Source organism: Thunnus thynnus, chromosome 21, assembly GCF_963924715.1.
Source record: "Thunnus thynnus chromosome 21, fThuThy2.1, whole genome shotgun sequence".
NCBI classification, from domain to species: Eukaryota; Metazoa; Chordata; class Actinopteri; order Scombriformes; family Scombridae; genus Thunnus; species Thunnus thynnus.
The window spans coordinates 13,328,575-13,344,376 of NC_089537.1; the positions used below are offsets into that span (position 1 = coordinate 13,328,575).

Genomic DNA, 15,802 nt, shown 5'->3' on the forward strand with positions numbered 1-15,802 from the left:
GTCATCTTTTTTTTATCCTCCTCTTCACAGCAGCGATGAGTTAACGGTATCAGAAGCATACCAGTCCATTGAGCCTTGTTTAATTACTGTGTATCATTTTGCTCTATCTGGTCTGTCTGGTCTCAGCTTAGTCCTCCTTGTTACCCCTTTTATATTTATATTTTTTTTTACATTTGGAAACAATTAACTTCTAGCACTGCAGATGAGCTTGGAGACAAAGAACCAACGCAGGTGTAATTTGCAACATGTAGCAACCAGCATAAAAGTTGAATTGTGTAATTAAAATTTTAAAGGGGGACATATAATGCTTTCTGTGATTTTCTGTTATTCATTTCCTGTTATGATGTAGGATGTCTATGTTAAACATGGTCAAAGTTCCAAAACTTGAGGTGAACGTATGTAGAAATCAACCTGCCCTGAATGATTGTTTTGCGATGATTTTTTCTACCTTGCTAACGAGCTGACATCAGCTTGTCATGCCCATAAACGGCCATCCATCCCGTAGCCTTGGTTGCTAATGTTGTTGCTAACGTTTTGTGTGTTGTTTGCATTGTCCACTTGGATATTTCTGACCAGATTCTGGCTCAAACATGTATGGATGTATTTGCAAAATTGACAGAAGTCTCCCATGGTGCAGCTTCCAAGAGCTGGCCAATCAGAACACAGTGGGCTCATTGGGAGGGGGAGACTTTAAGAGACAGGAGCTAAAACTGCCTGTTTCAGACAGAGGCTGAACTGAGGGGCTGCATAAAGAGTCAGTTTAAGATAAATAAGTAGTTTTTTGAACTGTGAATCATGCAAAGATATTCCAGTAGATATTCTGATGTTGTAACATAACACTTTTATTAATATAAAACATAACCCCATCTGAGCACCACCTCCCTCTTTGGTTAGAATTTGTTAGTGCCAGGAGGAAACACTAACCCTTCATTCCAATTTCATCAATGAATCAGTCTCATAACTGTAAGTTCTTGTCCTGACAGTGACCTAAACAAAATTATTAATTAGAAAATGTAATGAACTTTTGTTTTTTTTTAACTTAATTTATTCATGCATCATTTAAATGCAAATTCAATAAATCTATTTACAATAACTTTTTTAAATGATCAGTTTATTAATTGATTGTAATGAAACACTGTAAAAGACTTAATTATTTGGGTAGCACACTTTAGATGCAATATTAGTGGACAACCTGTCTGTCTTTATGCCTTATGTTCTTGACCCAAGTCTGATGCTGTTGGAGATTAAAGTGTAAAGATCTTCATGGCAGCTTCATGTATTTTGATAGGAAAACTTTGATTTTGTTGTTCATAATAATTCACTCTGTTTGGTCCTAGTTGGTCCTAGTGCATGGATACATTACACAACACAAGCATTTTTTCTTTTTTTTTACATAATCAATCGATTGAGGTCGTTTAAAATACGTACTTTTGGTCTGACTTTTCAGAACCATCAAAGACTTGTTACTATCTGGATGAAAAATTATTATGTCGCTGCACAACAAAAAAAAAGATTTTTAATTGATCTCCTTTACGGCACTGTTACAAGTCCATTTGACTATTTGATACAACGCTGCTTTCTACACAACTTCTTCCAGTTATGTGGTTACACTAGACTGATGTGTCTATGGTCAAACACCCTGTTCAAAATGTTTTCTCTTCATTCAGTCTGCGAGCAAAACCAACCAAAACAATGACGATTCTTCTTCTACTGTCTTTACGGCAGGCTCGAGCCCAGGTGGCCCCTGTGCTGCCCCCTGCCGTTTCCTGTGCACATTTCAGCCCAGCAGTATAATCCGCTAAATTACACATTTTATATCTTTATAGCGCAGAGGTTCTAATTTGTGGCATCTTAACCCTTCTAATATGACGAGATTGTGTTTTGGTTCATTTGTGGGTGTGATGTTTAGTCAACAGTGTGATAAAATTGATCAGATGTATAAATAATCAATTGATCGTTAAAGAAGAATTTGCAGGTTATTTGAATAACACCATGGGAGAGATGAAAACAGGCTTCATTCACATTCATGAACTAGAGCTCAAAGTGGTTATACACACGTATTCTGAATACATATAGGTTAATTATAGGAATATTACGATCATAAAATTACTTTTGAATTTATTTTAATTTTGTCATTTCGAAATAGGCTACTTTACATTTTAATTGGCCTATATCATGTCATATAAGGTTAACAGGGAACAATAGAGAGGTTAGGAAATCTACCTTAAAAAAGCATTTTCCACTTTTATTATTGTATGTCACAAATACTTTGACTAAATACATTGAATACATTGAATACATAGAATACATTGACTAAATACAGGCTATAAAGGGAGGTAATGTGTCAGTTCCAGGACTCTACTGGCTTAATCAGATGGAGTTATGTTTTTTTTTTAAATCGTTTAAAAAATTACACATACTGGGCCTTTGATTGGACATCTCAGTTAATGAATGAAAGAACAACTTGTCTCTTGTCCTCAGCTTTGTCCTGTAACACACAAATCGTACACACACTTTAACAAGTATGGGGGAGAGAGACAGGAAGGATGGGATATATAGAGAGAGGGGATGACATGCAGCAAAGGGTCTGGGTCGGAATCGAACCCGCGCCACTGCTGTAAGGACACTATGTCGGCTGGCACATGCGTGGTTCTGACAGCAGGAAACGATATGTGACAACTTTACAGAAAAACAAGCCCAAAGTCGCGTATTTGGCGACTTTTGAAACGCAGGAGTCAAGGCAAGTCAATAAATATGAAGCGCTTTGCTTAATCGGTAATTCAATAATGGAATTCGTGAATTGATTGGTTTATCAAAGTTGGATATCGGTATCTGATTGGCGTTTAGAAAGATGGACAACGCAGCGTGGTTGGTTGTCAAATTGTGGACTTCGACATTTGATTGGCTTGTAGAAGATGGACCACGCTACATGATTGGTTTTCAAACGATGAGGTTTGTGGTATAATTTGCTGTGTCTGCGCAGACATGAGGGGCCACAGGTGGAAAATACAGATTATTTTGAAAAGTGAACCCTCCTTCGAGCCGGATTCGAACCAGCGACCTAAGGATTACCATGTATCCGCTACAGTCCTCCGCTCTACCAACTGAGCTATCGAAGGGAGATGCTAAGTCTCGGTGAGCCATTGCAGTTTTATACGATGATACACATGAATAGTCAGCTGTAGATATTTAATTTGTATTAGGTGAATAACATTTGAGACGGAGTCGAGCGAACAGCAGTTTCGCTCCAGTCTGAGCAAATTCATACACATATTCTTGCTGGAATTTTCCAGTCCACCTTAAAAGTGGCATAATGCCTGTAGATGGCGTTGTTCAGTCACTTTCAAGCTAATTCATGTGCTGAAAAAAGTAAGAAATAGGGGGAATATAGATTAAATGAGAATGAATCATAGAAATCTTCTGAAGCCATTTCACCATTTTCATAACATGAAATTGTCTTTAAGTGCCTTACAATCCTAAATTTGGATCATTTTAACATTTTACCCTTAGTTACTCAAAAGTCTCAAGAAACCAGAACTCCAATACGTCAAGGGACATCACAGGGTATCATAATCCTGAATTTTATTCATTTTTACTGGAGAATTTTTTTTTTAATTGAACTTGAAACATTTATTCTAGTTGTGAAAATGCAAAAAAAGTGAGGTTTCACAGTTTTGTTCACATCTAGATCATATTGGACCAGGTACAGATCAAAAACCACCATACTTAGACTGGTCAAATCTGGACTAAATTATTCCAGACAGGTTAAAGATTCTTTAAATCAGAGATTCAGATTTGTGGAATCTTTATTCTATTTGTGAAAATACAAAAAAAAAGTTTTTCAGTTTTCACAAATAGAATAAAGGTTTCACAATTATAAAACTGTGTTTTAATGAGTCTGTAGAGTCTCCTTGTTAATCTAGTCCAGATTTGACCAGTCTAAGTATAGTGGTTTTTGATCTGGACCTGGTCTAATGTGGTTTAGACGTGAAAAAAAACCCCAGTGAAATCTCCCTTTTTTGCATTTTCACAACTAGAATAAAAGTTTTACAAAGTGGAAACTATGTTTTAATGAGGAGTCTCCATGGTAATCTAGTCCAGAAATGAGAAGTCTGAGTATAGTGGTTTGTGATCTGGACCTAGTCTAATATGGTCTGGATGGAGAAATATCAGTGAAATCTCCCCCTTTTTTGCATTTTTACAAATAGAATAAAGGTTTCACAAATCTGAAACTGTGTTTTACAGAATATTTAGCCTCTCTGGGATAATATAGTCCAGATTTGACTAGTCTAAATATAGTGGCTTTAGATCTGGACCTGGTCCAATGTGGTCTAGATGTGAAAAAAAGCGGTGAAATCTCCCTTTTTTGCATTTTTACAAATAGAATAAAGGTTTCAGTGACTGCAGGCAAAATGTGAATTGAATTGTAAGGAACATACTGTAAGTTTGATGATACTGAATTTTACTTAAATGCAATATCATCACCCCCCCTCTGACCCCCCTTCCCACTTAAACACACACTGCACAGTCACCCTTGATAGCAGTCAGTGTAGAGGAAGATGTAGAGGCTGTAGGCAGCTGTTCACTATTGCCCTGCTCAGTTTCAAATATGGGCAAGGTAAAAATGGCACCCTTTGACGTGACAGCAATAGCTTCTAAAAACAGAACTGACACCAGCAAGATAGGAGCCCACACCCGCTAGGACAAGAGCAGCAGGCCCGCTGTACATCGCTCTCAGAAACGGATACTTTACCCTACTTTACCAGCTTTACTGGTCTTGTCTAATGAGGTTTTGGTAGTGTTTTTGTTTAGCTTAAAGCTTTTCCTGGCAAAATGAATAGCATGGAGAACTTGGAGAAACAGCTCACTTGTCCTATATGTCTGGAAATGTTTACAAAGCCGGTGGTTATCCTGCCCTGCCAGCACAACCTCTGTAGAAAATGTGCCAATGATGTTTTCACGGTAAGAAACCCAACAAAACACCACAGATTTATTTGTAGTGTAAAGGGAAAAGTATTTTTTAAATTTGAGGAACACTGTTGTTTTACATTAGCACCTCAAGCTAACAGTTTATGTCATCTGAACAATGGATGTTTTTATGAACTTGCCCTACATTTTGATCTGTTCAAGGCCTAACCAGTAACTGTTTGGATGACATAAATTACAGGTACATAATATTTTTTAAAATTAATTGAAGCATTTTAGACAGAAAATCACGTCTTTGTGTGCCACAAATGATCATTAATGAAAATTTAAGGCTTTGTTTACTAACATTATTAATATAATGAACTATTACTGTCAGATAACATGCAGACCTTGGGAATTTAGGATTTAGTTGTTGTTTAGTGTTTGTGTTAAAACACAAATTGGGAGTCATAGCGGAGCATTTCAATTTTTTGAATGTTTTTGATGAGGTAACACTTTTATATTATAGACTGTTAATCCACTGGATTAACATTTCGTAACTGTTGAGTGAAACAGTTAAATTAATCTCTGCAAGTGAGATGAATCTATCCATTAAACTCCTAAATTCAAGGTTTGAATGGCGACTATTTACAGGCTTCAAATCCATACCTCCCAACGAGGGCCGGCTCGTTGACGTCCGGCGGCCGCTTCCGATGCCCGTCCTGCAGACATGAGGTGGTTCTGGACAGGCATGGGGTTTACGGGCTGCAAAGGAACCTGCTGGTTGAGAATATTATTGACATGTTCAAACAGGAGTCCAGCAGGTGAGACAGATAAGACACACAGATGTGCTCCGTTTAGTCTCTGTTGATATAAGACAAAATCTAACTAAACGGTCACCACTTACACATTACAGACATTTCAGAGACAGGCTTTGTTTATCAGTCGAAGCTGTGTTTAACCTCGTGGTGTGTTGGCAGTTACTGCTGTGGTGTGGCCTGAGTGCCAGTGGCTTCTGAGTCAGAGAGCTGGAGTGGATGACAGGACATTCTGGTCGTAGTCATCTATCTACACAGATGATTAACTTAGTTGACTGTATGGCTCAAAGGCTCGTATGACATAAGATCCAAAACACTTCAACTCCTACACTCAGGATGCTTAACTTCATACACGATAGAATAGAATATACTCTCCATATTCACAATAGAGTGGTATTTTGTGGCTTTATTTCAGATAACTAAATGAAATATTTTGTGGACTAGTAATTGATAATATAAAAGATAAAAATGAATACAAATCAAGCATATTGCTAATCTCCTACACCTGTATACCTCACCGTGTGATGGTGACACACTGATTAAAGTGCTTGCAGTCCATGTGCATGGTAATATAAGACTGATGGACCATCAATAAACTACTGAGATGTTGACATTATCAAATTGACATCACACGTCACATCAATATGCGCTGGAATGTACTGCCTGACCGGAAGGCTCCACTGCTCTCTTTAAACCTCTACAGCAGCAAGCCAACGCCGGAGAGCAAGGAAGAAACGCCCATGTGTGATGTTCACGAGGATGAAAAGATCAACATTTACTGCGTGACCCACAGTGTGCCCACATGCTCCATGTGTAAGGTATTTGGAGCTCACAAAGACTGTGAGGTGGCGCCTATCACAAGCATCTACCAGACAAAGAAGGTGAGATAATACAGAAAAAACAACAATCATAAATAAATAGATAAGAAGATGTGTTCATATTTAACTTTTGAAATGTGTGAAAATCATGATCTCATCATTTACATTAAGTACATGTACAGCACATGCATCAAAATCCCAGATTTGAATCACACTCAATCTCAGGTATTTACTCTGCCGTGTCCTTTCCCCCCCAGACGGAGCTGAGTGACGGGATTGCCATGATGGTTGGTAACAACGACAGGATGCAAGGCATCATTAGTCAGCTAGAGGAAGCCTGTCGTGCCATAGAGGTCAGTGTCCAACTGCTGCAGCGCCTGGCTGCTCACTCACGCAGCAAGCCTCGCTCTGTGCACACACTAATGCACCTGCACTCACCTGCGCCAACGTACAAACAGATGTAATGTGTCCTTGTCATTTCCGCTCTCTCTGCTTTTATCTGTCTGTGAGATGTAGACAGAGAAGTAGAGAGAGGGAAAATAAATATTTTGGTGCCTCAGTCTGTCTTATGTTTTCCCATTTTCTTCTGTGTCGCTCTGACGTGCACTTAGCAGGGCACTCTATTTCTGCCTCTGGCCCACTGACATTAAAAACGAGCAGTGTAATTAACGGGTGGAGAACAGACAGCTTTCCTATGGTTCACGTGCCACAGTTGGACGTAGTAGAGAGGAAGCTGGAATGGCTCCAGTCCCCCATGTGTCGTCACTCAGGACGGGCATGCAGAATGAGCTTGACTGTCCTCCCTGCACATATGGCACTACCGCATGGGCGGAAGACAGGCTAACCCACCAGAACATTTGTAGTTGATCATATTTACATGAAAGTAACGATTACCTCATTTTCTTTGTTTTGATCTTTTTATAGTTTTGAATATTCTAAACTCTGTTTTACCCCAAAGTTGCATATACATATCTCACCCACAAGGTAGTGATGAATGATTCATGTTGTTATATTTTCACAATACATACGAATTTTCTGACTTTCTGTCTCTTACTTCTGTGTTATAGGAGAATGGTCGGAGGCAGAAGACTCTGGTGTGCGAGAAGTTTGACCACCTGTACTCCATCTTGGAAGAGAAGAAGAGGGAGATGAGTCAGAAGGTGACGGCTGAGCAGGAAGAGAAGGTGAATTATATCCGGGGCCTGACCAGGAAGTACGGAGACCATTTGGAAGAGAGCTGTAAGATCGTGGAGATGGGGATACAGACCATGGAAGAGCAAGAGATGGCTGTATTCCTAGTGGTAAGAATACCAACTGGGGTTCAAGATTTTGGTGTAAACTTAATGTAAAATGCTTCCCATCATCAGTGTTTTATGTGTTAGCTGATTGTATTTAATGTCTTTCTTTCTCTTGTCTCTTTTAGAACACAAAGGATGTCCTCAAAAAGTGAGTACATGTGTTTATAGTATAGTTGTGTACATCAAAAACACTTTTAGGGATGTCTCTTATCTTTTTAGTGCCCTTTAGTTTGCTGTTGTCTTTTTTATATCCTCATACAAAATATCCTCATACAAAATTTACATCTACACTAAACCCACTGCCTAATGCAGCAAGGTCACACCTCTTCTCTTGGGGCTGTTGAAAGTAATTCTGCGAAATGTATCAAATTGCTATCTTTAGTCGTGTTGTGGTATGTGCTAAACATCACAGATCAATTTAAACAGTGTTAAATAGACTATCTGAGGGTGGATTTATTCCTATAAATTCCTAATTGCACCTTTTGCACTCAGGATTGCAGAGGCATCTAGTACGGCACATTTGGATAAAGTTGAGCGTGGGTACGAGAACATGGATCATTACACCGTCGACTTCAAGAAAGAGGGCACGGCCCTGCGCAGCATCGACTTCCTGCAAGGTGATTGGACAGAGATTGAGGATGACAGAAATGTACTGTTTACAGCTAAGTTAACTGACTCCCCCCCCCCCCCCCCCCCCCCCTCTACTTCTTTCTACAGATGAGGAGGATGAGGACGAAGAGGATGAGGATGGAGAGGCAGGCGCCGAGGAAGGAGATGGGGCCCAGACTGTATCAGGAGGAGGTGCTGTTACAGCCACCTCCGTTCAACCTTCTGCACCCCAGCAGTTGAACTCGTCCCCCAGTGCAGCCAAAAGCGCCGCCTAGACCTAGCTGCCAGCAAAGACAACACCTAAACCAGGAGCATGATAAGTTTTGCTCCTGGATGTTGATTTCAGGTCAGTTGTGATACTTTTTCTCCAAGATTGGGGCACCGTGAGACAGATTTATATCTGTGCTGAAGGGAAAGTCTGAGTTGCTGAGGTAGCTCTAAAAGAAGATGCAGAAGTTTCAATTCACTGCTCTCTCTTTTATTGTGATTTTGTCAGTGCGCATCACAGCACACTGACTACTTTTTTTTTTTCACTAAATACATGTTTTGCCTCTTCCTTGTATTATTTTTTAGACATACTGAAAGAGAGACAGGATGTGAGTGTCTTGTTTTTTCCTGAATTCATACATTTTTTATGTAGCTGACCTTTTGCGACTCACTGTTTAAACCACATCATTAGAGAACAGCACAAGAGGGCCACAGGTTTTCCTCCATGTCGTATACTTTTTTTTATGGCTGATATAACTTTATGAGTAGGGAAGCAGAGGGGGGAAAAAAAACGGCACTGTGACATTTAAGTATCTCATACAACACCCTGTATTATGTGTCATATTCTTTGTTGTGTAACACAGTTATATTTTCCTATAATGAGCAAAACACCACATTTTGCCATATTTTATGTGTCATTAAAACTGAATTGTAAAAAAAAAAAAGTCTTGGTTGTTACTAGATGAACAAGCAGCCTTCAGTTTCATCTTACGACCACATGTGTCGCTGTGCTTCTGGTTTCTGCCTGGACTGAATCACCAATGAAACAGATTTTGTGTAACACCCTTCCCTGTTTGTATGTGTGTGTGTGTGTGTGTGTGTGTGTGTGTGTGCATGAGAAAGAAAAAATACTTATTTCTCTTTATCTCTTTCTCACACTCTTTCTCTCTCATCTTCTCCTGTCAAATGAAATCCAGCTAGAAAAGGCATTAGTGCCCTTTTTAAAGCCGGTGCAGGCAGTTATAAGATCCTCCTGTACTGTTTCTATTCCTGCCTACAACCTACTGTACATATCAGACTGCAGTGAACCTCAGGTCATCTATCTGCTGCCCTGAAATGGTCTCACCTTGTTGTGTATTAAAGTAGTCCACCACTGAGCCCCATGTGATTATTGCACACCATCTTTCAGTGAGTTGGATCCTTTACAAATGGGCTCAATGCAGCACTAAGCCTCAAGTTGCTAAGTGGGCCAAATAGAATAGGATGACTCACACCCACAGCTCTTGTTTGGTTTACCCTGACACTGTGGGTCAAGGATCAGCACAGCATGCAAGTGCACACACACACATGCACACATACTAAGTGTGTTTCACACTCATTAGCTATCAGTGGTGCATCTTTGAGCAGTCTGTGGTTGCCTCTTGTTGTTATAATGTGAATTGCTTCTTTAGGATTAAAGCTTTAGATGAAATGATGCTGTATCAATGTTTCTCACCTGCATAACTGCAGGCGTTCTTACAGCATCCTTAGAATGATATTTAGTACATTTTTGTAGATAAAGCTGTTTTGTTTGGGGTTTTTTGGCAGTCATAAAAGAGGAAGCATGGTGTTAACTTTGCTCCAGAGCAACGGTTACACCATATGTATTCAGGTAGAAAATCTTTTCTCTATAAATCAATATCTGTGCAGGCAAGACTCTGAAGATGCAGTGGCCATTTCTGCTCTCTCCAACCAACTGTTTGCTTTGTTTTTAACCAGAAATCATATTCAGTTTCCCCATTGTGAGGTTACAAATAAAGTTTATGTTAGTCAAGAGTAGTAATTAGAGTAACTGGGAAGAGTTAGTAACTAATTAGTTTTTAGGGGATTTATTTTTAACCCACATGTAAGGATTTCCACAGAGAAATGTAAGCATTGCTTTTAATTTTTTATTAAAAAATATAGATATAAGACGTTCTCTTGCACAACAGAAAATGACTGGTTGCACATAAGTTTATTAACAAACATAAATATCATAAATACAGTGATTCATAATCTAAAACAAAATGCCAATTTCTCGATGCAGTATTTCCTGGCTCAACCAAAATAATTTAATTTCAAATATGAAGAACAGTGTAATTCTACAGATTTGACACCAACATTAAAATGGCAAGGTACAATCGGATCATTTTAAGTCAAGCCCGTTTACGCTCCATAGTTTGAGGTTAAAGCTATAAATAATAGAGTGATAAAGCAGCACTATATTGTACAGAGCATGTTTTGTGCTGATGGTAAAAATGCAAAAAAAAGAAAAGAGAGGGAAGGGGGATCTTTGGCGGACAGGAAAGAGGTCTTCATTTCCCGAAGAGCTCCATCATTCTTCTGTTATTTTGCGCTTGCTGGGCCAGCTGTTCCGCCCTGGACATCTCCATCATCTCCCGGAGCAGGTGGAAGGTCAGATCCAGGGATATCGGCGGGTCCTCGGACCTCCTTCCCCTCTCCATCGAGTCGTCCCCGCGGTCTCCGAAGCCGCTTATGAGCGCCCTGATGTTCCCAACTTTCCCTTGTAAAAGGCGCCGCGTCAGCTGGAGTTGCAACGCTCTGTTGTAGATGGCAGGTGATCCGCCGGGATACATTGACGATGATGGGAAAGAGTTAGAGTCCCCGTTGCCTAGTCGGATGAAATACTCCTCTCCAACCCGCTCTAGGATGGGACCAGACTGCTGCTGCTGCTGCTGCTGCTGGGAGTTTTGGGTTTGGGGAGCTGGGACGCGCAGGGCACCGCCAGGGCTCTCAATAGCCCGACATTCGTAGCGCGGTAAGAAGGCAACTAGCAGAATCACGGTGGTACCAAGTAAATTGAGCTTCATGTCAGGATATCAACAGGAATCTGAAGAAAAAAAGAAATGCCATATGTTTATTTTTCACCCTAACTGTAGTGTAAAATGAGCTGCGTAATGAGCAATTTACGCACATAAATCAGGCATGACATCAACGTAAGAGGTTGGTAACTATGAACAAAATTGCTACAGTTAATTTATTGTTGCAAGAGATTTTGTGATTTACACTTATCTGTAGTAATTATACAAAGGGTTTTGAGAAATTGGTCGGTATTGTGGAATATATGCGCGTAAAGACTGATTTTTGGATTGGTGATGGATAAACTGGAAGTTTAAGCATCATTGCCTGCATACCTCTTTTCCTTACGATAAAAACGAAATCAAGCTTTAAAATATAGAGAAATTACTAACAGCAAAAATGCATTCGATGATCTGTAAACAGCTAAATTTGTTAAAACGTTTGTGAAGCCAAAGCGCAAGACCAGTTTCCGAGAAAATGAGAAAATGCAACATGCCAAAAAAAGCATGCAGACAAACTCACAATGTGTATAAAATAAGTGAAGCTTTAAAAAGAGCCTTCATACCTTCAATCTTTAGAGGAGGTCCAGTACAGCCGTGTAGGTTGCCAGGTAGTTGGCGAGATGCCGCCCTCCTTCACTTGTTTGAAGTATATAGTTACTTAAGGAGTAGATGCTGAATGGACTTATATAGCCAAGCTCACTATAAGTGTCGCGCTCTAAAATGAGATTGAGTCTGCGCGTTCTTGCACGGGGTGTAACGTGAATGGACGCCTCTGACAAAGTGCTTTAGTTTAGATGAGATGAGTCATATGTGAGTGTGCGCGCGCGTGCATGCGCCTCTACCTCGGCGCTTTCAGAATAGGCCTATAGGTGCCACACCTGCTTGCATTTTCACTTGACTGAGTTCATTCAAAATGATTGCAGGGATTCTTGGATTCTGAAAGGAAAATACCCAAAAGTGAACTGTTGGAAAAACTAAGTAGTGAGTCCAGATAGGGTTCAAATTGTGCTTTTTTTCCCTCACTCTACTTCTTACTCACCACTTATTTTCAGAATTTGTATGTTTCCAGATTTAAATGTGCTTTAGTCTGCATGACAAAAATATTCCTTATTAAATAACACACTCCACTAACTGCTCTTTTTGTTGCAACAGTTACACAGTCATAATGCAACAATGATTAATAATAAAGAGACTAAACATATTGGAAATGCAATGACATAGTTGCAGGTACAACAGGTACATTTTGGTGCAATGTGCAGAACCGACTGTTGAACCACACTAATGATGCCATAGCTGACCTGTGTTGTATTCAGCGAATGTGCATCTGCAAACGGCTCGGGCTGAGAGACGGGCATTGTCTCCCAGTGATTCATTACTGCTGCTGCACGTACACGTACATCACCACCTCTGCCACTGGGTGCCTTGGCCACTTCACCTCGGAAGGGCCCTCCGCCAAAACCACGCTCTCAAGATCGAGACCTTCATCAAGTATCGAGCCATTAGAATCCTAAACAGCTTAATGATAGAAAGTAGAACTGTCACTTGTCTGTTTCTCTACTTGTTTCACGCTTACTTCAACTAAAGTGCAACACAATTAAATAAGTAATGACTAATAATGTGTGTGGAATCACATCCTGTTAAATATTAATGGTGAAACTTTTCCACATAAGCATAAACTCCACATATTTGTTAAGTCACCTTCCACAATGTTATGAAACCCTACCCATTAATCCCTAACAGCAAATCCATTTCCCCCAGACATACAGCCTGGGGAAAAACTAAGTTTCAGACATACAGTATATGCAGAGGTCAAAGTGACTAAGCACACACTGCACACTAAAGTAAAACATCAGCCAATTTGAGAGAGAAATGAGAGGAGAACATTTGATATAGTAAATGTAGTTGTGGAGTACAGTTTTTCTTCAGAATATCTGCCATCTTCCAAAATTCACATATTATTCGCTTTAGACAATTTAGTATATCAGAGTGTAATTTGCAGGCCGTGTGAAATTCTTTCTCCTATAGTGTCTTTCCACTTTGTCGCTCTCTGCGCTCCATGCTGCTCCGGGGGAGGTGTCAGGTCCCATCATAAGAAACACATGTTGGCTGACACAAATAGAAAACACCGCCAGATGAGAGAGTGACTGCTCGTGGTCAACTCATGTCACCTCATTTTCAAATCACTGTCCCTGTACGGATCACTGGGAGAGAAATCCTCTCCTGTGACGCCACGCCGGAAAAGACTCAGGCTTAAATTATTATCCCTTTTGTTTCCTCAATTAGAGCAAGTCTCTCAGATGATTAGATTAGATAAAACCTTAATGATTCCTGCAGGGAAATTGGGATGTTGCCACTTAATATGACCTTTGACCCCAGCCTCTTTCTGCAAGTGGGAAACACAAAAATAATCAAGATGAGTAAAGTTGAATCTCGACAGTAGACCCCCACCCCACGCCCCCAATAAAGGATTTCACAATACCACTTTCACACAAACAAATTCTCCATGGCAACACATTCTTTTAATTGATCATTTGCCTTTCTAATAGTGATCTGCTATGAGGAGGGACAAGTACTCCTCATCAAACTGTCCCTTCCTAAATAATTGGACAGCTTTCCCCCAGTGTATTGAGCTTTGTTTTTCTACTAATACTTCCGGTGTTCTGCTCGACTTTGACAATCTCGTTTTAATAAACAAGGTCACTCTGGCTTTTTAAAAGAGTAATAGTGGGTGTTCTGGTGCGGTTTGCTGGGACTGCAGAGCCCAGAACTCCCCACTTAGACCACCACTCTGTACTGTAGCTCAGGTGTCCTTTTGGTTTATAGCACAGTGATATTACCTGTTATAAAAACACAAGTGAGAGCTTGGCCTTTCATCTCAAGAAAAAAAGATGTGGGAAAAGTTCACAGAAATGGCATTTCTTGTTTTACAATTGACAACAAAATTGTATAAAGCATTCATGTAACCAGCCCACATGATATAAATGTACAGTAATGTTCACTCATGACAGACTAAATGGCTAAACAGACTCATTAATTATGCAGGATGAAAGCTGCTGGCCAGTATCCCCTCTGGTGTACTTCTGCTGCTTTTAGAAAAAAAGAGCTATTTTGAATGTGTCTAGATGCAAGTTTCAGAATTTCATAAGCAAGGCATTTGGACATGATAGAATACAACAATCTTGAGTATAACAAGCTCTTTGAATTATGACCTCTTAAAAATTAAACATGAGACAGCTGGCTTTCCTGGGCTTCTCCTATAGGTTTGCATGCAACGGAAGAGTGTGTACGGAGCCTGCATGAGAACGTGTTAGCAAATCTGTCCATAATGCAGCTGAACCCTCAAGGGTCGTTCTGTCCATATGAATCTAGCATGTGTAGCTCTGAAGGCGTTAAATCAGAGGCTTCCCTAATGCTTGTTCACATAGTGGAGACCAATCTTCTCACACAGGAGGGAACATAATATATGCAACAAGCCAATACTTAATCTCTTCAGAATTAACAACCGGGAGATTAAACATCCTTTTAATCTCATTTTAACATTGAATAGTAGAGAATAGAACCAAAGTATCTGTCATGAACTTATAGACTGTAAAAAATATGAATGTTGTCACTGTGACATCACCCGTTGGTTTGTGGACTGCCGTTTTGAAGCCCCGAGTTTAGCGATTGGACTGTCGCCATCTTTGATTTGACCGTTAGCATCTTTGATTTTTGGAGCCAGATGTAACCATATATGGACGTGAGGGTGGGGCTGACCATGGCGCTAATTGCTAGCTCGGTTAGCATGGTGCATTTACAGTCTATGATTAATTGTGATATTACTAATGCTAATGCTAATTTTCGCTAGCAAAAAAAAGGCTGGAAACCATTAAAACAAAATGAACTAAATGAACACCAGAGTCATTAGAGGGTCTTTTATCACAACCAAACGCTGAACAAGGCTTTTTTAAGCAACCAAAATGTTACAATTAACTTTCATGAATTGAAAACACACTGTAATAGTTACGGATACGGCCATACTTTGTGAATCTGGGGTTACACGATGTTTATGTTACCTAACCAATGTTGTTGCCGTGGTCGCTGTTATGGAATTTTCCGTCTTTAGGGGTTACAACTTGGGATGCATTGGGTCAAGCCAGGGCCTTGGGGTCACGCTGTAATTCTTAAGCAGGAAGGAGGCATCCTCTCGTCTCCTTGAGACTCCAGCTGTCTGTGATGTTTTGGGGAAAGCAGAAACCTCTCTGATAAAGGGTAAATCAGCATTGCCATGGTCACCAAGGTCAGAGAGGGCTTCCTAGACGACACAG

General features: G+C 40.0%; 2 protein-coding genes and 1 non-coding gene across 3 annotated transcripts; 1 reads left to right on the top strand and 2 right to left on the bottom strand.

Moving 5' to 3' along the window:
- Positions 1 to 3,033: 3,033 nt before the first annotated feature.
- trnay-gua (transfer RNA tyrosine (anticodon GUA)) lies at positions 3,034 to 3,119 on the bottom strand. The gene is given in 2 exon segments: positions 3,034 to 3,069; positions 3,083 to 3,119. It is a non-coding gene; the product is annotated as a tRNA-Tyr (tRNA).
- Positions 3,120 to 4,575: 1,456 nt separating this feature from the next.
- On the top strand, positions 4,576 to 9,773 carry trim55b (tripartite motif containing 55b). The gene is made up of 8 exons (XM_067578161.1): positions 4,576 to 4,962; positions 5,560 to 5,729; positions 6,427 to 6,604; positions 6,799 to 6,894; positions 7,609 to 7,842; positions 7,965 to 7,987; positions 8,332 to 8,456; positions 8,557 to 9,773. The coding sequence occupies exons 1-8, from the start codon at positions 4,834 to 4,836 to the stop codon at positions 8,721 to 8,723; spliced, it is 1,122 nt and encodes a 373-aa protein (XP_067434262.1). The 5' UTR covers positions 4,576 to 4,833; the 3' UTR covers positions 8,724 to 9,773.
- Positions 9,774 to 10,613: 840 nt separating this feature from the next.
- Positions 10,614 to 12,232, bottom strand: crhb (corticotropin releasing hormone b). Its single transcript, XM_067577882.1, has 2 exons — positions 12,059 to 12,232; positions 10,614 to 11,524 (listed from the first exon to the last, which is right to left on the bottom strand). Exon 2 carries the CDS (start codon positions 11,502 to 11,504, stop codon positions 10,989 to 10,991), a length of 516 nt encoding a protein of 171 aa, XP_067433983.1. The 5' UTR covers positions 11,505 to 11,524; positions 12,059 to 12,232; the 3' UTR covers positions 10,614 to 10,988.
- Positions 12,233 to 15,802: the final 3,570 nt, after the last annotated feature.